General features: G+C 42.0%; 1 protein-coding gene across 2 annotated transcripts in view; it reads right to left on the bottom strand.

Annotated features, from left to right (window-relative positions):
- Window positions 1-22,436, bottom strand: part of sipa1l2 (signal-induced proliferation-associated 1 like 2) — a 94,260-nt gene that overhangs the window by 15,613 nt on the left and 56,211 nt on the right. For both annotated transcript variants that reach the window (XM_083766119.1, XM_083766120.1), the window contains exons 11-19: window positions 21,421-21,695; window positions 18,265-18,507; window positions 12,170-12,316; window positions 10,067-10,146; window positions 9,599-9,693; window positions 7,961-8,379; window positions 6,361-6,576; window positions 3,246-3,369; window positions 10-241 (exon numbers count right to left, since the gene is read on the bottom strand). In XM_083766119.1, the coding sequence (XP_083622245.1) occupies window positions 10-241; window positions 3,246-3,369; window positions 6,361-6,576; window positions 7,961-8,379; window positions 9,599-9,693; window positions 10,067-10,146; window positions 12,170-12,316; window positions 18,265-18,507; window positions 21,421-21,695 (1,831 nt within the window). The remainder of the gene's footprint in view (window positions 1-9; window positions 242-3,245; window positions 3,370-6,360; window positions 6,577-7,960; window positions 8,380-9,598; window positions 9,694-10,066; window positions 10,147-12,169; window positions 12,317-18,264; window positions 18,508-21,420; window positions 21,696-22,436) is intronic.

Below are 22,436 nucleotides of genomic sequence, written 5' to 3'. Positions count from 1 at the left end.
CACACTCACTCTTGCGTAGTGGAGCCCAGAGGCGAAGGCTCATGCGGGGGGGCAGGGTGCTGTGGTAGGGTGCAGCGTTGCTGAACAGGACGTCACTGGGCAGCGCCTGGTCCAGCAGAGAGCTACGAGAGCTGACCAGGGACATTCTCCTATGGCTGCTGCACAGACTATCGTCTGACAGCGTCCGGTAGATCGTCCGCCGCATGGATGTCGGGAAGACGCCCGAGACACAGCTAAGATTCTAAGAGAGGAAGAAAGACATTGGTGCTCTGTTTATAATTAAAACTCACATCTAAACAGGGGCTACAATGTTCTTTACAAACATAAGACAAGGGATATGAAAAAAGGGGTGTGGAGATGGTTGGAGGAAGAAAAGAGGGATGACCCTTAGAAAGGAATATGAACCACTTTCAATGCCTTTCAAACACTCTTTTCCTTCCGTCTCAGGAGTATTGTTTTACATCTATTGTCATGGACTCTTTAACCCTCGCATTGCATCCCTTGTTGGCTGCTTATAATGTTGCTGTTCTAGGAATTTATGCTTATTCTAGGTTCACACTGTATGGCTGCCATTTTGAATAATAGCCTCAGGCAGCTAAAAGCGTAACTGTAACATTTGTACACTCCAGTTAATTAAACACTTCTTGGCCTGTCTGGATTTTATGTTCTACAACCATACTCTGGATCGCACTACTCTCAAACAGACAGAGCTAGAGCCTTGTGAATATATTAAATAATATTTAAGCCCCTGTAAAATGTGTGTCAGCATGTACTGTGAAACTCAAGGAAGTTGTCTCCGCAAAAAAGTAAAAACAAGTTCCTCTACTACTCGTTTCCAACACAGGAAACATTAACATCTTCATCAGTGCTAACACAACATCTTCCCTAGCCTTTGATTATCCAAAGCAAGCTGTTAAGTCAGAATGTTTGTTTAGTCCATATGCTATGACAGCTGCTATCACACTCAAGCTCACTTCTCTAACCTTTAAGCCTGATTTATACTTGGTCATACCTCATACGTGTTCTGTGTCGAAAATAGAAGTTCTACAGTCTCTCACGGCACATTGCAGACCTACCACAGCCCCATTTTCACATCATGCTGTATGTGGCCTCACATTGTTTAAGCACACAAGATGCCAGCCATGTTAAAGAGGATACAAATGACCTTTAAGTTGTGTTTCAGGGAATGCGACATCTCTGTCGAGCTGCCCTAGAGCAAGGCACCGAAACCCGTACTACGCCGTCAAGGGATGGATTGCTCCTGGCTGGCCCTCTACGTAGTGATGTGTGATCTCATGTGCATCTCAGATGGAGAGATATGCAAGATAATTGCCTTGTAGATGCTCGAGTCCTCGAAGATAAAATAAAATAAAATGTGTGTATGGTTGTCATAAAATGCATTAAGCCTTGGCTGCGAACTGGCCATATGCTGTACATTCTCATCTCGAACCTGTGTTATGCTCGTCATGATGTAGTGCAGTGATGACTGTACTGTATTCAAATTGTTTTTGATATAGTCTATATGTGCAGCGATGAATGTGGTCCTAAATCTGCATCATGTAGTTGTTGTCATCTCCTCCCGCCAACAGACCCTAGCAATTTGGAAATCCACACATGCATGGAACAATTACTTGATATCCGTCTTAAATGGAAAATGATGCATTTATATAGCGCCTTTATCCAAGGAGCTGTCAATTATCTGGATGTTTTCCATTCTCACGTTTTGAAGTGCCATAATATTCTGTACATTCGTTGCACCTAACAAAGGCAGCACCTGAATCATCATAGTGATACTAAATATATTCCACATCCCTCTTTTTTTATGTAACTCAGTTTCTTATTTTTAAACAGATATTTTCTGCCTGTGCCATTTCTGTTCTAGGTGCCATTTCTGTTCTAGTAGCCACTGGCTACTAACTCTGTGCTGCTCTAATTTATGTCTGGAAGTTGGAACTGTCTACTAGTACCATATTTTAGGAGAAGCCATGTGTTTGTGTGGCAAATCCTGCATGAACATATTGTTGTGGCTGTCTGTTTCCATAAATGAATTAGTCATCCTTCAACCACATATATCCTATTTTATACTTGGTTGCATTACAATGTCACACAAAAGCAGCGAAATAGCAAGCATACAATGCGTGAGCTTGTAGATCTTTTTTTATCTCTGTCTCTACAAACCCCTCTTTGCAGAAGTTATTGTAAAAGTCCTGCTTATTATTGTAGGCCTATATAAGCAGTCTCAACCATCAGGGCATTCTTTCACGCGTTGCCATGCATGCCCAGCTTGGAATCCATTGTCAGCTGTTATCTGCTTATCAATGACGGAAAATGACAGAGGAAACCTTGAGCTGGATTCGGTGGCAAGTATCTGACAATATACAAAGTCACAATACCAACTTTGATGAGGAAGTATTGCTTTGTTTAAAAAAATATAAGGTTTTCTTCGTTATCTGGAAAATGTATATTTTGTTTTCATTTCCAGAAAAAATTACATTTAGTTGTTAGCTGGTTTCTGACAGGCAGATATGTTGCACAGTGTCACACACTTGATTCTTGCTATTTTTTTAAATTGTACTGCATATTTGTATTCTTTTGAAAGATTTTTACCCATGAACTCATTCCCTGCCAGCGATGTCATTTGACACAGGTTTTTTGAAAGCCCACACGGCCAAGGACAAAATTTGAAGCAAGTTGTGTTTTTAGTTTTTACACTAAATAACCTACAGTATGATTCCCTGTTCGAGTCCCATTAAAAGCGGGAACCAGGAAATCACATGGTCGCATAAACAGCTCCCATCCACTCTCACGTTAGAGACTCCAGTGTTGTTCCACGTCCTTGTCCACCAACAGACAAACGCACAGTGAACAGCTCTGTGATTATCAACGGTCGGGGGTAGGATCGTAGTTGAGTTGAATATTCTGTGGCTACTTAAAAGATAAGGAAATACAAAAAAAAGCTGGCAGTGGTTGGTAATTTAGGCATTTAATCTGGCAGTGAATGGAGAAGCCCAAAATATGGAAGTCAGTTTTAAGGTCGTTACTGTAGGTCTATCTGTGAGTTTTATAAATATTGAAACAATGGAAATTATTAAAAAGAGCTTGTGACCAACTACATTGGATCCATCTGAAAACGGGTTGCAACAGGTTTGGAGGTTTACACCCAACAGTGGCAATATGCAACCGCAGTAGAGTGTAGGTAAAGGGAGTGGACAGCAGGAGGAGGAGAGATGGAGCTGCAGGCTCACCTTCCCATGGCCGCCCGGCCCAAGGGGGCTGTCGGCCAGCATCATCTTCAGAATGGCCTCCCTGCTTTGGCCCGGCTGGAGCTGGAGATGGAACTGGCTGTCTGAACCCAGCAACGCCTGCAGTCTGGAGGCCATGGAAGCCCCCATGGAGAGAGAGAGAGAGAGAGAGAGAGGGAGAGAGAGAGATGGAGAATTGAAGGGGTTGGGCAGAGGTGGAAGATGGATGGAGATAGGAGAGGGGGGAATAGGGCGTATTGGGAGAAGTAAAATGACAAGAGGCGAGAGAGTAAAATAGACGAGGAGTAGAGAAGAGGGAGAGGTGGAGAGGCAGACAGACGAAGGTTGTAGGAGAGAGAAGGGGGAGGGAATAGAGGAAGGCACGCAAGAGGTATAGAAAGAGTGATGGTATAGTGTGGAAAAAGGGAAGAATGGATGACGAGATGACAGTATGGGGTGAGAGTGCACAGAGGGAGAGAATGAATATGAGAATGAGTGGGCGGGATAATGAGAAAGAATGGGGACAAAGAAGAATGGAGAAAAAGAGAAGGGGGGGGGGGTGAATGGATGGATTGGGGGGGAAAGGGAACAAAATGAGGGCCCTTTATGTACAGGCAGTACACGCAGTGCTACTTAAAGTAGCAGTTAAAGACAGATTAGTATCATCCAGGGGTACGTACTAGGGACAGGCTAAACTACATACAGTACAGGCTGCAGGCTCAGGTCCACTCTACTCATTTAACCTAAAGTAGGGCAACAGTCTGCGTACGGTAGCCCGAGCTAAAAGCCCTCAATTGGTTTACAGGAAGTACTCAACCATACAAAACAACAACAAACTATCCAGTTTTCATATGCTGAACCATTTGCCGTTTCAGGTACACTGCCAACAGAAGCCACTGAAAGCCTTATTTATTTATATAGTTGCGCGCCAATGTTGTACACCGAAAATAACTTGTAGATCTGCTATTTTTGGTGCATGAAACCGTGCACAACAAAGCCTGTAAGAGTTGGAATACCGATTAATAGTGCTGTGTTGTTTTCTATATGCAAGTACACATAGAAGGTGGTTGTTCAAATTAAAGGCTTTACCTTAATTGTTTTTAATTTGAATTTAATTGCCCTTTTTCGAGGTAGTTTTGGTCTGAAATTTTCATAGCTTTTTTCAATTTTCCATTAGGCAAGATATTTTTAAACCCCCTCTGACCGTTTTTGTTATCTCACCAGAACACACTACCATTTATTTATATCTGTAGGTAACGGTTACACTTTGCATACAGTATGCAGATAATAATTACAACTTAATTACTGGGGAAAGTGTATGCATTGCTGCAAGCACAATGCATACAACAACAATATTTACATCCAAAGCAAACTACAGGAAAGATATGAGCCAGAATAACATGGGGAAAGACAAAGTGTGCAGTATGGATGGTGTGAACAGTGTGTCTGTGTCTAGAGCAGGACAGTGAGGACAGGAATGACATGGCAGACGGACAGAATTCAGGAGAGCATGTGCACTCACACCTCATAAAGGATTATGAGGTCCTCATAAAGGACACTGTACTTTAATTTCACTGTCTGTTCACTGACCTGAGGTATGAACCTGGCAGTTTGTGGAAAAAAACTTTAGTATGATGGATGCCATCATCACAAAATATGAGCTCTTCTCAGAGTCAGGGCTTTTGTGTTTCTGTTGATATATAATTTGGTCCTTGCCAGGATTAAAGTTACCACTGTTTAGTGATGTGTCAATATCTGTTAATGGCCACTGTGCTTTGTCATGTCCAATTGTGTAACAATCTATATTAAATGAAACCACCCATGACACGAGTTGATTAGAGATGCAGCAAACCAATCTGTGATGTTTTCAGTAAAATGTATGTACAGTAATTATCTGTAAGTAACAGAAATATCAATCTGTCTAAGGCTAAATCAATGAACACACTGTTGACTTAAAAATCATTCATAAAGAATGTGAGATTGTTTCATCAGCCTCCAGTGGGTATATATCACCCGCATACTTTCTGGAAGAAAAACAATACTTTTGAAAAGCCTTTAACCCATTCTGAACGGGCACCCATTTTGGTGTCAGCATCATGTTATGCTTTAGCTATTTTAAAAATAGCAGATCTACAAGCTCATATCGCGCCACCGAGTGGCGCGATACGAGCTTGTAGGTCTGCTATTTTTGAAGAATCGAAGAGCGACTGACATTTTTAGAATCTGATCTCAGGTCAGAATGGGTTCATCAGGACCAGTGTGTGTCCGGCGGAAACCTTCGTATGAATCTGATCTCAGGTCAGAATGGGTTAAAGAACATCAGCGTAAAACCAGATGTGGCTCATGAATATGTAGTAATAATATAAGCATATGAATATACCAGGTACAACTAGGGCAGGACAGTGAATTAAAGTGCAGCCGGGGTAACATGGTAACCATGTATTGGTAACATTATTCTACCTGGTCCTCAGAGTTAACGTCTTTAGAAGAAAAGACATATCGCATCCCATTCCACTGACCGAACATCAACAAAGTGAGGAAAAAAGAAAGGAAATAAATAATAATGGTAATAATAATAACAGTTCATGAAAACAGAACTATAAATCTAACTACTTTTTTTTTTTTTTTTTTTTTAACTGCCCAAAATAGAGACACTAGTATTTATGAGGTTATGTGAAACTTTGACCAAACTCTGACCCCTTTTAATGAGGGAATGATGTCTAACAGACTGGAAGAGGCAGTGTTGCTTCGGGATAGGGAGTCAAAATGTCAACAGTTTTAACCCATTTAGGCCTGACATATTTTTACATTAGATCTAATGTTTCTGTAAACAAGTGACAGTTATCAATTAAATTAATATTTGAAATTATGCAGTGGAGTTTTGAACAGGTTTGAAAAACATTATAAGATCACCAAATGCATACATCTCTATTACTAACTCATCAACACCACAGTTGCTGTATGTGTTTTACTTTTACCATGAAATCAGTTATACAGGTATTGGTATAGTGTAATAATGAGAATATACAGAATTTATGACAGTTATGCCTATTATGACATGCCCAGTCCATGTGGTAAAGTATTCACTTCATTAAAAATCCATATCCTTTCCCCTCACCTGTTCGCTTCCTCCAATAGGGAGGTATTGCCATCCTCCGTTTTGTTCCAGCTAATCTGATCTTCTTGTCTTGGTGGTGGCCGTGTCTGAGGGGGGTGGCTGAGCCCTGCTCCTGGAGCTGTGACTCTGGGCGAGAGGAGGTAGCCTTTGGAGGAGTCAGTGGAGGCACTGCTCTTTATGCCACGGTCCGAGGGACTGCCTGACCGCCGTGAGCCACTGTGGAAAGGAACGGGAGAAATATTATGAATTTGGTGTTTTTAGTGTCAATGCTTCATCTAGGGTAGTCTGTAAAGGCAAAAGTTCAATTCCCACAGAGTCTTCCATTATTAAATAATCATCTTCAGTGCTGTCGCCTCACAGCTAGAAGGTTCGATTCCCGCTCGGGGCGCTGTGGGTGCTGGCGGCGTGTTTCCTCCTCCACGTCATCAGTGCCCATACCCGAGGCGGTGTTGGCGAAAGGGCCTTTCTGTGTGGAGTTTGCATGTTCTCCCCGTGTCCCCTAGGGTAGGTACCCTCACAAAAACATGCAGTAATCCTGGTCTCTAAACTGCCTCCCCCTGGCCAGCCGGGGCGCCTGATGGGGAGGAATGGAACTGGTTGGAATAACGTGTTCCTTCCACGCGCTACGTCCAACCAGGGAAACTCCCCCCTGTCAGGTGTAAAGGAGCAACTTGGACACTCAGGCATGAAGGAAGCATGAGTTCAAGTCCGTTGCTCTCCCGGTTGGCGGAGGGTGTGTAGAGCCCAGGATCACATTAGATAATTGACACAGGGGTGAAAAATGGGTTACAAAATCGTGGGATAAAAAAAATAAAAAATAAAATAATAATAATCATCTTCAACAGATTATGAATATATATATTTTTACATATCCTTTCTCATATCACAAGAGAGAATATTAAAAATGTAATATAATCTATATAAATTAGTTAGCCTATGCTGCTCATCAATACCAACATAATGTCCAATTCCCAAAGTCCAAACCTCATCTGGGCACACAAGTGCCTTTTCCTCTTGAGTAGATTATTATTTCATTTCATTTTCCAGTACTGAGCTCATTTTTTTTATCAAACCATGTGGTATTATAGTTGGCATTATAATTTGTTAATTGAGCCAGGGCCTACACTAGGAACTTACTGTACGACGAGCACTCTACTAAGGGTGATCGTCAACAGCTATTTGTTTTCTCTTATAGTAAAGACCCTGAAGTGCTGATCTTTGTAAGATAAGATACTGTGGTTTTACTAAGAAGGTTATGCTGTGTACAGTAGTACCAGCAATAGTAATACACAGTAAAATCTCAAGTATTACTTTAAATTTAGAGTTTAGTGTAGTTTTAGGGGACATTTCCATCATTCCTCACTATGTCTGCATTAGTATAGTTCTGTTCGTTGAGTCTGGTCGTCTCTGGAGCACCAGCATAGTCTGTAGTGTCAGAGTGCATCAGCAGCACAGCCACCACGCTGCAGGGAACCTGGGTAATGCTGTGGCTACAGAGTCAAGAGTGTCTCTTTCACACTGAAACGTCACTTTCTCCACTAGGACAGCATGGAACTGGGATATTATGTCTTAGGCAATGCCTCTGAAAATGTCCATGTACCTGGAGAAAGATGAGATCTCGCTGAGATCCCCCAGACTTCCGTCGGTGATGTTACCAGCCGAGGTGGCCTGGGTGATACTCTGTGACAAGCCGCCCTCGGGCGTCCCTGATCCTCCGCTGTGGTGGTACCCCTCTGGGTACTCCAGTGCCCACTGTTCCCCTGAGCCGTCCTGGAGCATCGCACGGGAGCCTCCTATGGGGAGAGTAGGGGGCGCGGGAGGAGGAGGCGGCATACATGGACCCGTGTCGATCCCGCTGTCCGTTGACGCCCCTTTGATGTAGGTGAGGCCCAGTGCCTCAGGGTCCATGGGGTCCGCAGAGCCAAAGTGCTTGTCCTCACTGCCGCTGGAGGCATTACTGGACAGAGTATTACTGCTGGAGCGACTGGAACACTGGCTGGAATAGCTCTTGTCACCAGACTGATGTAGAGACAGGCAAAGACAGACATACGTTAAATTCACTTCACTTGATGTCACTCTTCCTTTGTTTAGCCCCATAAATACATTGACATTGTAAAATGTTTAGATTGCCTGGAAATTGGACTATGCACTAGGTGGTGTTGCAGCTGGACAGTTTAACCAATACAACCAATACAAGCAAATTCTGCTAAAGTAGAAGAACAGCTCTTGTAACGCGGCTGAAGGAATGATAGAAGGCTAAATTGCCAACAGACAATCATAATAATCAACAAACAAAACACAAAACACATTAACTGCACTTCCTGAATAATCACAAGACAAGATGTCCAGCTGTTCATGGAAGAGGAACTGCAACAGACTCTGTTTTAAGTACAATTATCAACTAATTACAATTTCAGGACTAGCATTGTATTCCAAGTAACATGCACTAAATATAGCCCCCCCCCCATAGCAATTATCTGAATGAAGATCATATGACAACAGATGCATTATTTGTAGCCCCATAGCAGTCTTGAGACTGAACATCTGTTGAAAACAATGGGATCGACAGTGAAGATATTTCACAAGGTCTAGAGATGAGGTCATGGGTCCAACTGTCCAGAGTCGTGTTGCAAGGTTGCCTGTGTCATGTATGGAAACACGATACAGCGAGTAGAATCTTATACCTAGACAGTCCTTAGAGCCCGTCTCATGGGACCTTCTAGTATTACAGGACATCACCACTGGGACACTTTCACTTAACAGTCGTTTAGTTGGCATGTCTTTGAAAATCACCTCTTTTTTATTTGGGGCGAGATCAAGAAAACTTTATTTTATTGTGTTTATTATTATTAAATTACACTTACAAATGTAAACATATTTTCAAGTCCCTCCTATATAAATGCACCATTTACCATATTGGTCGGTAGTGTAAAACCAAATAAGTGAGCAGCTTTTAAGTTAATACTACAGTCATAAATATGTCTACATCAAGCGGTCCTTGATTGCAGGACATTAAACCCCCTATCCAATTGAGCATGCCGTTTCTCTGTGCAATCGTCAGCTAAAAATATATATTAATTATTCTTCAAACTAACAAGGAAGTAACAGGGAAAATGCTATAAAACGGACAATAAGGAAACCACATTTACCAGGTATTAGCTTCCTCAATTTAAAATGCACGCTGGATAAGATCATATGAGCTAAATATAAAAACTCAAAATATCCAAACACTGCTCACTCGTAGCTTGTTGCTGGCGTCCTTCCCCCCCTGTCTCTGTTGACCTCGTTCTCGCATGCTGATGATCTTGGTTGACGGATGATGCCACTTGGCCTCTGCAAGGGGAGAAAGAGGAAGTCATTTTGGAACCCGTTTGTTTTCATTGAGATCTCACATTCCAATTTTCTACATTCCTGTGGTACGGGTTGATCACACTGTCCGGCACCGGCAGATATGCGGTTTGCTCCGCTTCTTCCACAGGATTGGACAAGTCCAGTTCAGACTACCAGCTGGGAATTCTTTTTAGATTCACGCCTCGAGGCAGGTTTTCATTCATTGAGCTCGTTGGAGATGTAACTGTCATACTTTAACAGTCCCATTGTGTGCTATGCATAACTTGACCCGTTAGTAAATTGTTACACTTTCTGAGTATATTGTGAAATGCTGGGAATAATGGCATGAGATGACATCTGTTTCTTCTGTCCATACCTGCAGACCTGGTCCTCTCGAGCTTGGGTTCTCTCTCATCTTTAGTACTTGCTGGCTCAATTAGAGCGGGAGATGGGCATCTAGAGCGAGAGAGAGACAGACACACATATTGAGGAAGGAGTAGATGAAACCCTTTGGACCAAAAGGTACTTCAAACGTCTTTGAGATGCATTAAAAACTGTGAATTTAACTGATAACTTCCACTAAAGAAGTTGTTCTCTCCAGTTGACTCTGGACTCCAATATGGTTTCTATATTTGGCCCATCCCTGCATCAGCCGACATTCTGTCATACTGACCTTGAGCAAAACACTGAACCCGTATTTGATCACTCATAATTAACCCAGCATATGACCGTAGCCTATGAGTACCCAAGTAAATCTGTTACAATTAAGTGCAACGTTAAAGAGAAGCATAAATAGGTCATGATCATGGCAGCCTCATCTGTGAACATTGTGGTATCACTATAACTAGTCTATTTACAGGGCATTCCCTGTACAGTGTAATGAGATACTTTATCACTATTGCTGGTCAGACACATTTCCAACAACGGATGCTGTGGGATATGTGGCAGGAATGCTGGGAAGCTGACACCTGAGCTGGGAAGATTTGCTCTGGCCACAAGCTTGGCGACAGCATGGCTGTCTGGATGGCGGACGGGACATCGACCTCCAACTAGGGAAAAGTGTGTGCGTGTGTGACTGTGTGTGTCACTTCAACCACACCAGGCCGAGACAATGAGTGCAAAGTGTGTGCTTTTGCAGTTGTGTGTACATAATATGTCTGTGAGTTAGGTGTGTTAGGTATACCACTGTGTCTCTCACTCTCAGTCAATGGAGGGGAGGTACTACTGGCACATAATTAATATGCCAGTAGTTCACTAGTTCACTTTCAATAATTAATAATTTATTAGAAAGCCCACTAGAGCAAGACAGTGTGCTGCATAATACAGTTAACTCTTGAAGACATGCATCCTCAGTACAGTATGTGGGCCAAGGATTATCACTGACCGTTGCAATGCCCACATGATAGTTGCTTTTAATGTTGGTTATGTAGGAATTGAAGCTTGTACTAATGCTACACTCATCATATGGCCTAGCCATGGTTCATGACTCTCGTATTCATACGAGAGTCATGAAGAAACTTCACCCTGTTTTTTGCGCTCGCTGCATTTACAAGATTTCCGTATATATAAACATTCAGATTTCAAATATAAAGTACTCACAATTTGTCCCACGGGTGTTAGTTAGTTGCAGCTCCAGCGATTAGAATTTCTGCATCCCGCGTTGTTTAATAAAAAGCATTTTTATCCGAGGTGTTATTTTGCCATTGGCTTTCAACTACGCGCCCCTATCGGTCGGGAGGAGGGTGGCACTCGGTGTGTTCGATATAGGTACGCTGACCGCCCTGCCAATACAGACTAATAGGCGAGTGCGCTCCCGGTGTGCAACTGTGGATTTCCCAAACGAACCCCGTTTGAAAAAAGTAGCCGGGGAGCTCGGACAAAAATGCTTTTTATTAAACAACGCGGGACGCAGCAATTCTAATCGCTGGCGCTGCTACTAACTAACACCCGTGGGACACTTTGTGAGTACTTTATATTTGAAATCTGAATGTTTATATATACGGAAATCTCGTAAATGCAGCGAGCGCAAAAAACAGGGCAAAGTTTCTGCATGACTGTCATGATAATCATCATGGCAGTCATGTTCCAGGGCTACATATGGCCCTGTGAATAAATGCATACAAATATCTCTATTTCTTGAGCAGAGACATGATCTGTACGGTATGATGTGATGATGACACAAACACAACCATGCATCACATCCTATCATGGAAGCTGCTCAGTACAACTAGGGCACCGAACCGCTTCAACTGAGGCGAGGAGATTTTAACCTTCCGGTCACTAGGCCGTTTCTCTCAGCCCATAGGCTATAGTTTACCGTTTTGTGTAGTTTGGGGATCATGGACCCATATTCGTCAACAAAAGAACTGAGGAATTGACAGTGTAGATTGAGGTCCCTCAAGAAAAAGAAAAAGGGGCAAAAAAATGGTACCCAGTGACCTAAATGAAATTTGTAGTACCCCCGCTATGGTTTACTTACCCATTGTAGACAGCTTTCTGGGACCAGGTCCCTGTGGGCCCAGGGTCGCTGGAGGTCGACTGGTTGCTAGGGGAACTGCAGAAGATCTGCCCTGCCTCTCCACGGCCCCGAGGTGCGGATGGAGATACATCGTAGTCCTGGAGGATCCTGGGGAAATAAAGACAGAAAAAGGATCATTATAGAGAGATGGATGACACTTGAAATAATGAACAGAATGTAATGCAATTTTATGCTTTGATTTGTAAGTCGTAAGCCACATCTATAGGGTTTCATACCTATGAACATGGGGTTACACTTTACCAATTAATTAAACATCAATTGACAAATAACACATTATTTGAACGCTTAAAGGTATATTCAGTGATTTCACTCAAAAAACCGTAGGTTTCGTTTTTGGTTGTGGGACCCAGCCTTTCGTCCAATCAGGATAGAGAGTCAAAAACGAAACCTAAGGTTTTTTTGACCCCCAGGGGTTAACTGGGGACAGGGAGGAACTCCTTATATGGCCAGCACACTCTATAGTAGGGAGGATTATCACAACAAAACAAAAAAATAAGTGATATTTGAATTAAGTGAAATCACTGAATATACCTTTAAATAATAGATCATTCATGACTACTTATTTTTTTATTAACTTTTTACCTTTTTCTCCCTAGCTATTTGTCGTTTAGTCGCCAACTGATTACTCCCCAAACACATTGTGTGTTGTATCCTACTTGCTCACCTGCCAGTGAGGAGCCCCCACCCTACTGCCCAGCACTCCCTGCAGACAGGTGCCGGCCCCCACCCCAGCCTTTAGGAATACGTGCAGTGACAAATATCACTCTTTCTGCTCGGCTTCCCTCCTCCTCCGAACACGTGCAAAATTGCGTTCGTATAGGCGGCTAGGTGGAATCAAACCCCCAGACTGGTGGGCAGATACTTCACTTTACGCCTCATTCATGATTATTTAATTGCAATTATTATTCATATACAGTATATTTATTTTTTAAGTATGTTTGTAGTGCTTTATAAATACAGGCGTCAAGTGTTTTCCCCTAAAACATTTGGTTCCATTTTAAATGCTTTATTTTGTCCGGACGTGGGGGAGGGAGTACTGTGTTATTAAACCACACACTGGCTCTGAACCCTTTACTCCTACTCCGTACCATTGACTGCTTGGAATGTCCGTGATCTAGGAATTTTTGCTTATGCCAGTGCTTACTGTTAGGTCTCTCTGGATCAGCGTATATCAGCAGTGTAAATGTGATGTAACTGTCCTGGGACAGTATAGTATAGTTCACAGAAATAACATGGACAAATATGGCCATGTCCTCCTACACTGCCGTTGTTGCGGTGTCATATTCAGTTGACTGAATGGCACTGTGCTGTGTAGACCCATTCCCAATGACATCACCCCTTTAGGGTAGACAGCTATGTGAGTCAAGGGCCAGACATAATGATGTATGTATGCAGACACAATGTCCCGCTGTTCCACTGTGTGTGAGCTCCCGCTGTCCTTGTGCAATGTGCGCCTGTGTTCAATTCTGTAAGTTGGCAACATGTCCCTGCCCCAATGTCTCCAGTTATCATGCACATCTACTGTACTTGCTGAGTTAAGTGATTTTGAACTATGAGGCTCTATTCTATACTTAGTCTACAGGAACTCCGGAGTGTAAGCCCACTAGCCGGAGTAGACACTACATAATCTCCTGAGATGAAACGGGACCCACCAACACACACAAACACGGAATCCCAAGCCTCTGGATTTTATGGGTCGTATGACAAGCTGAGGGAAGACGGGGTGTTGTGACAGGGAAAACTGTCGGCTACACTTTCAATGCAGCTTCTGTGTTTATCATTGCGTTCTTCACCTGCATGCCTTTCTTTACTCAATAGGATAGTTAATCAACAGTTAATCAAACTAATGAATTTAATCAATAATAATAATAAAAATATTTAGAACAATAATAAATCATCAACAAGCCAAACAACAAGCTCACAACGTGTCATGATGCGTCGTGTTGTGAGCTTGTGTGACATTGTTGTACGACAAAGTATTTAAAAAAAAAACGAAATTTGTATAATTAAAATATAGAAAAGCTTCAATTAATCATACTCCAAATACTGGACGTTTGCATTGTTGGCACTCTAGGAATTTTATCTTCCTCTGCTGTTCAGAAATCATGAATGCAGTGAGAGAGTGAGTGAAGGATGAGCATTTCCATATGCATATTCAGCAGCTTCCTAGGCGGTCCTGGGTTCTGTTAAAAGTGCTGGCAGCTGTGAATTGACTCAACCAATTAACCGTCTGGCAACACCGCAAATGCTATGAATGGTGTCAAAGCTATAAAGGGGGAGAGCCTCAACAACCCTTCAACAAGGGGTTTAACTATCAATTCTATAGAAAACGTCATTGTCCTTTAAGTAGTATTTGGTCTAGAGGTTTTGTTTATGATAAAAAAACAACAACCAAAAACATTAAAATATAGCTGCAAGCAGCGATAAGGCGGGACCAAGAAAGAAGACAATACGCAATAAGACAATAAGAAGACAATACACAAATAAGAATCATAGCTGAGTTGGCGGTGCCCGGATTTGAACCTTCAAATCCAAATAAACAAATAAATACTGACTGAGCTATCCGGACACAGTCAGTTTTCTCATTATAAACAGTAACATCATTCAGTGTATGTGTCCTCGTTTTGGGCATGTCATTATCCATTTCTACAGTGTGTGTGCTGTTCATGTGTTCACGTACAAACTTCTCTTAAACTGGAATTTCAGTTAATGGTCCATAGATTGTGTGTAGAACATTTCACGCAAGTTGCTCAAAAATCAGGGCAGAAAATCAGGTATAAGGATTTTTCAAACTGCTCAAAATGGTGGAAAATCTGAGGGCGGAGTTTACTTGTCAAAAATATAGATGTGTTCCCCATGAGTCAAGGAACAGGTGGAAACAAGTGCCATGCATTTTGGCCAAACAAAGCATGAGTTATGGCAGTTCAAAGGTTTCATTTTTACAAGTAGTGGAACTACACAATAATGAGAGAAATCACCATGATATTATAAAGACAATCGTTAAATAAGACCAGACATGCCGTCAGTACTGTAGCTCAATACAAGACAAATAAGGTCAGCTATTAATGCACAATATGCTAATTCCATTGAAGACAAATTATTCCCTGGTTATTTTATTCTCATTTTCAGGTACTTATAATGCAAAGCATCCATCATGACAAATTATTATTCAGGTTTCCACCCTTCTGATCCATGGCTATTATTTCTCAACACATACGTAACTGAAACAAAGCAGCTCCCACAATGTATACAGTATATAATATGGTGCGTACATTTTTATCCTAAGTACTCTCAATTGAGTGCATTCACGTTGTGAGATGCCCCCGTGAACAACTCACTATGTTGATGGTACAGTAGAGTAGTAAGTGTTGTCCCTAACACAATGACACCTTTAATTAGTGTGAACTTTTTGCCATTCTGCTTGATGCAACTAATGAGAACCAGTTGTCACTCCAAACCACAGAACTATGGGGAAAGCTGCAGTTGCAGAAATGGTGCCTAAATATTGCTTATTGCATTTTTCAAGTGGCATGTTAATACAAAGTCTTCTTATGACGGCCTTTCCTTCTTCAGCGATCCTACTAGACCGGTTTCGCGCATGCGCACTGCCGTTCACTTCTTCTGAAAATCTGAATAACTCTAAATCTACAGAGCTCTCCATGGTTTTGATAAAACGCCCGATGTTCTGAGGTCTTTTCTGATTGTCCAGCGATCCCGATTGGAACATTGGCGTTTTCTAGAGAAAGGATGGCCTCATTTTAGCTCGCTAGCATTGACGCTAATATTTAGCATCTAAAATGGACGCCAAAAACGGATGTGCATCGCACTAAAAACAAGTACATCCGGATCGGCAGTCAAGCGCTGGCACTTTCGTCCACCAGGGAGCAGAGAAGGTGTTAAGTTGACAGTGTGATCGTAAAGGGTTCCTGTCCCATCATTTGGCAACAGAGAAGAGAAAACACGCCCCTCATTTTAACGAGGAAGGCTGTTTAGGAGCTCCAAAGACATTAGGTTGCCATCGTAATCTGTCTTTATCTGCATCAATCCCGATAAGCTTGAAATCAGATTAAGTGCAAATTATTCTACCTTTTGTCCTCAAAATAAGTATATTGGTGAGTGTGGATTGTGTGTGGTCTTCATTTTAGACTGCATGTACCGTGTGTGTAGACTACATCATCATGTACACATACAGTACATGCAGTCTAGAGCCATAATACAGTATAGCTTGCTAGATCAGCTGATACAGTGTATATATAGCAGATGCTCTCTTATCCATGGGTGCAGTCCGGCCCCCGGCCCCCTTGGGTTTCTGACAATTTGGCCCCTGAGCGATTTAGTTGAATAGCCCTGCTCTAGGGGCGACATAAAATGTCAAAAAACGTTATGGTAATGTTATAAACTAATTATCTCCCGGTCTTTCGCTGTGTAAAGCACCTCGGGCCCGGCTGCATTATATATGATACAATGGCCGTCAGTTGGGTAAACTCGGCCAAGGGTGATGGGTAATGTACATACGCCATACATGTTTTATGCTGACACAGAAAACCAACGGACCATGTTTTCTTTTTTATCCCACCAGATTCTCTCTCAGCTTTCCAGTCAAATTCTCACCACTTGTTAATTTTATGCTAATCATATTAACCCATTCTGACCTGAGATCAGATTCATACGAGGTTTCCGCCGGACACACACTGGTCTGATGAACCCATTCTGACCTGAGATCAGATTAAAAAAAATGTCAGTCGCTCTTCGATTTTTCAAAAATAGCAGACCTACAAGCTCGTATCGCGCCACTCGGTGGCGCGATATGAGCTTGTAGATCTGCTATTTTTAAATAGCTAAAGCATAACATGATGCTGACACCAAAATGGGTGCCCGGTCAGAATGGGTTAAGAGGACCTTGACCTAATTATTTGCACTGTTATGCAAATTAATCTCAGGGCTGCCGATGATTAACTGATAGAGGGCCCCATTGAAAGGTTCATGAAAGGCGCTATTCAAGTTATTATTATTATTGTGTCCAGAAGGACAGCGCTATAATGTGACAAATAAAAATACATTTAAACACAGAATGAAGTCATAGTACAGTCTGAGGCTTAAATGCAGTCATAGAGATTATTGCTTTCCCTATAAGGAAATTGTAACATTAACATAAGGATTGATTGTCAATACAAAAAATAAAAAATAAAACACAATTTTGCTGTAGTGCACCTATAACTTTGCAACTGTAATCACAAAGTTTCTGCTTTTTTTATGCACTATGCAAGACACTTGAAAGACCAATATATCCAGTCATTGTCAATGTCCAGTCATCTTTGGTATATGCGAGGACGATTGCCTTCCTAGGACATTAAGCAATTGCAATCAATATCACTTATGTCACTCTCTCAGCCAGACGTCTCATTTTAATTAATTGGAAGTGGGCTACTCCTCCACCATTTAAATACTGGGTCAGAAATGCATTGCAATTCTTGAAGCTGGAAAAGATAAGATTTGCTTGACGAGGTGCTAAGGATAATTTTGGCAGTTCCAGTTCACAGCGTTACCTTGCTACTTGACAATTTAAACAGCATCTTTGACTGAACTCTCAACAACTACCCGTTTTATAACTATATTCTAAGTACCATTAACCCTTGGACTGTCACCCCTAATAATTTTTTCAGTTTTATAGTAGTATTAGACACCCAGTCCTGATGGTGGCGGAAACTTCACCATTATGCCGATTTTTACCGAATTCCGAATCTGGCCGTCACCATTTCCGGTTCAACGGTGAAAACATCCGCTATCTTTCTTCACTTTGTTTTACAGTGTTTTACACTGTCTCCCATTCTGTGCGATCATTGTTTTTTTTTCATATCCAAGTCAAATTAAGCTTAGCATAGCTGCTCATTTTGAGCAGCTATGCACATAAAGACCTTGTGCGTGCGAGCGTGAGGACTTCGGCCGGTTTTAGGTGGACGGAATAAAACAATTCTGTCAATTCGTCAACGGGAGTACTGGATTTTGACGTCAATGTGCGGAAACAGAAAAAGTACCTGGTTCCATCCTTTCTGTCAAAGGAGGTACTCCGTGATATAGTTCCATGGGCGTACTGGAACATCTGCTGCCCAGGGCTAGGACCTTGATTTGGTGATGTTCGAGAGAGGGGAGGAGCTCCTGGGATGGCCGAGACTCTGTGCCATGCCTGGGGTGTTGCAGCCATCCTGTAGGCTCCTTGGGGCCCATCCTGCTCAAGTTTATACTCCACCATTGGCACACGGTACACCTCGGACCAGCTCCTGGACAAATCACAAGTTGATGAATGAGTTCAACTTTACAATGCAATACATTTTGATCGACGTTCTCTCTCATCTGGTCCAGAATGTTCAACAAGACATTGTTGCAACATCATGGGTAATGGGTTTGTATACAGTTGGACTCTGACCTATCTTTCCTAGTATTCTGAATTATCTATTTAGTATACAGATTCATACTTAATTCAAGCAGAGATACATTAATCGAGATAGACTAGGGCAGTGGTGTTTTTCTTTCTAGGGCAGTGGTGTTTTTCTTTCTTTCTTTGACATTTAAAGATACTCCGTGCAGGGGCATTAATTTCACTGAGCTCTGTGCTGAGACATAACGTCCCATGAAAAATACAATGGAGGCTTATTTACGCCAATAATGGCATTTCATTCTCTCAATAACAGGTTTTCTTCCAAGTCTCAAATAAACCTCTCCTTCCCTGCAAGCCTCCAAAACAGAAACACACGCAACCGTTTCCACAACCCAGAATACGATAATTACTAACCTCGTATGGTAAATCATCACTGTATAAGACACCCCACTGGTCCTAATGCTGTCGTCCCCTGGCAATTGGATCATGTATCACCAATTTGTAATCGTCACAATGCGATACGAAAATAGCAAGGATTGCCTAAGCTTCATTTCTGTGCAATTAAAAGTAAATCAGCCAATTTGTTTTAGGACATCCTGACAGCGACTCTGAGAAAAATGTAAATCTCTGATACAACTCTTTAGACTTCCAAAAAGAAGACAGATTAGAGAGACAGCATTGCTACTTAGGTCAGAACCGTTGTTGCAGGTTAGTGTGCTTGCCTATTAGGCAACCACGGTATTGTTCCAGCAATTACAGCACTAATATTGCCAGCCCGTCTGTTAAGTGGGGGTTGTTTGTGGTTGACTGGGTGTCACCCACAACAACCCTGAATTAACAGACAGGCTGCAGGCAGATGATGGAGTCTGAGAGAGACATAATCCACTAAGCTCACCAAAACCTGAGGATGACCCGGTCTGCTGCAACAGGAGCACCAGATTCACCACAATTTAATTATGCCACATCACTGGGTATGTCTGCTTAATTACCATTTAAAATGCACAGAAGGTAAATGAAGAATTAAATGGCTAAAGGTCAAAAACATTTTGTGAATCACCAACCTGTGACTATGACCGCTGAAGGGGACTGTGGTTGTAATTAAATCAAGTTTGCTTCTCTGTCTACGACTCTACGGTATGCCATTCTGTGGCTGTTATTTTGGGGGCCTAAACAAAATAACATAATAATGCCAGATTATGTTTAGAGGATTATGTTTTAGTGATTACTTTTAGTTCAACCCTGTTGGAAAGCCTTAGTGTTATTACGCTACAATGACAAATGTTTAAACCTGATCAACCTACATCATTCAATTTCCCTAAATCAAATAAAGAGTTTTAACCCAACCAGTAAGACGCCCTGAGGGCGAGAAGCGACCACGGCCCAAAGGGAGAGGTCGTGCTGAAACAACAGAGCTTCTTAATACGGCACAGTTGAGAAGCAGGAGTTAATCTGGTATCAGTGAGGTCAGATGTAGAGTTGCTGGCCGGCTCCATAGATCTAGTATGTCAAACCATGTATGGCTATCCAGGGTTTGATGAGGTCAGTGTCGTGATCTTCATATATTAGTCCGGCAGTGGGAAATTTGGTATATTGTCTTTTAATTGGCCTAAAATATTCTCTATATACATACATTCATGAATCCACTTGCTGACCTGCTGTCGGTATTGTGCACATTTTTTATAGGGGTTTCTTGTGATCCCACCATTAATAACATCCTATGTAAGGCAAAACCTTTAAAAATGTAAACTTTAAGTAGCATGTGACATGTATCCATGAATCCATTCCAAGCATTAGTTTTGCACAAAAAACACTTGGGCTAAAAACAGCCATAGCCACTTGCCCAAATGTGTCCAAAATGTGCTGATCATTTGTGCTGATCTCATCACATTTGTCATGACGGCTATGGAGTTAGCCCAAGGAGTGTTCTTTGTGCAAAACTAATTCTTGGAATGGATTCAGAATAATGAAAGTTTGACATTTTTGCCTTATATAGGATGTTAATGGTAGGGTCACAAGAAACCCCTATAAAAAACAATTGCTCAATACTGACAGCTGGTCAGCAAAGCTGGTCAGCAAGTGTATTCATGATTGTACTGTATGTATATAGACAATGTTTTAGGCCAATAAGAAAGACCATATGAAATTTCCCAACCCCCAAGCCCAGCTGCCGGACTATATGGAGACAACCACACTGGTTATCATGAGACTGTCACAATATGGCCATATATTGACATTCCCATATATTTCTCCTGTATTTCATTGACCAAAAATGCACAATGAAAAACGGGTATGGCCAGGGTTCATGGCCATATATATTGTGTGTTGAGTGTAGAGGGTTTGATGATGTCAGATCGACATCGTCGTGATCTTCATAAGGTGGAGACGGCCATATGTGGAGTGTGTCACAAGGCGTTGACAGACTGACAACCTTCAGAGCGTGTCACGAGGCGTCGCGATCTCCATTAATGGAGACAGTCATTTCTGGAGCGTGTCACGAGGCGTGATGTCACAAGGTGTGATGGATTGACAACCATATATGGAGGCGTGAGTGACGGAGCGACGGACGGGGTTTGCTGGTTTTCATAGTAATCTGCGACCTACCGTCGCAATAAAACCAGGAGCATTTCAGATTTGTGGGTTAGCTATTCAAAAGTAGAAGATATACACACTCGCAAAGCTTGCACATCTGCTATTTTTAAACATTTTGGAAAAATCTTGAAAGTGATAGAATTAGCCGTTAAAGTCATTATAACCATTTACTTCCACGGTGGACAAAATGCTAACCCACCGGTTTACAACCCGAGCCCTCTCTCACCTTCGAGGATTCCCATCCTCATGAGGCTTTAGTATGACTACGCTGACCACGGCCGATGTCCTCAGCAGATCAATCATCTGCTCATGGGACAGGGTTGCTACAGCGACCCTGCAGATCTCCACCAGTCGGCAGCCGGGGCGGAGGCCAGCCTGCCAGGCGAAGCCGTAGGGCTCCACGTCAGCCACCACACCCTCAAAGTTGACATGGAAACCCAGCTGGCCGAGAGCATTCCTCCTCAGGGTCAACTCCACAGCCTCACACCCCCGGCTCACCACCTGGACAGAATCAAAGATGACTATTAAGTATCATGTACAAAAAAAGTCATTAATCAAAGCACATACGTTCAGACAAGAAACACGAACCCAAACCCACACACGGCTAATAAATTGATTTGTTTTAATGAAATTGCAGTTCAGTTTGATCAGACTAAATCTCAGTATGTTGACTCAATACACTTTACTGTACATAAGCAGAGACACAAGCATTGGTGACAGTGACAGTTTTTCACAACAACAATGTTGGTGTATTTTCTTTAACAATGCTTTTCAAATACAATCCAGCAAACAGCACAAGGAGTATGGCTGATTAACCACATTCAATCTAATAGGCATCCCTATTTTGAGCATGTCATTATAGGCATTTCAAACATTTTCAAAAATAGCATAGCTACAAGTTTACAACACATCGCAATTCACCTTGAGGTTTTTTCTTGGTCATTATAATCCACACACAAATTCCCATGGCAGATTAGTTATCTGTAGTAACTGAAACTATGACTATGTTCTATTCACGGTAGACTGAGCAGAGCTTTGCCAAATAACTTGGCAAAGCTTCTTAACAGCATTAGGATGATGGACTAATAATAGACCATCATCGTCATTAGTTCTACCTCCAAAGGCTTGAGAGAGAAGCACAACTGCAATAAATCCACTAAATGTGCAGATAATGGCCTGAGGCATAATTACTCACACTAGTAGGAGGATAGCCAAATAGAATTACAGGATTTATGAAAAAAA

The sequence above is a fragment of the Protomyctophum parallelum genome (genome assembly GCF_964188405.1).
Source record: "Protomyctophum parallelum genome assembly, chromosome: 5".
NCBI lineage: Eukaryota > Metazoa > Chordata > Actinopteri > Myctophiformes > Myctophidae > Protomyctophum > Protomyctophum parallelum.
The sequence above is the reverse complement of the archived record's forward strand: the minus strand, read 5'-3'. Positions and strand labels throughout refer to the sequence as shown.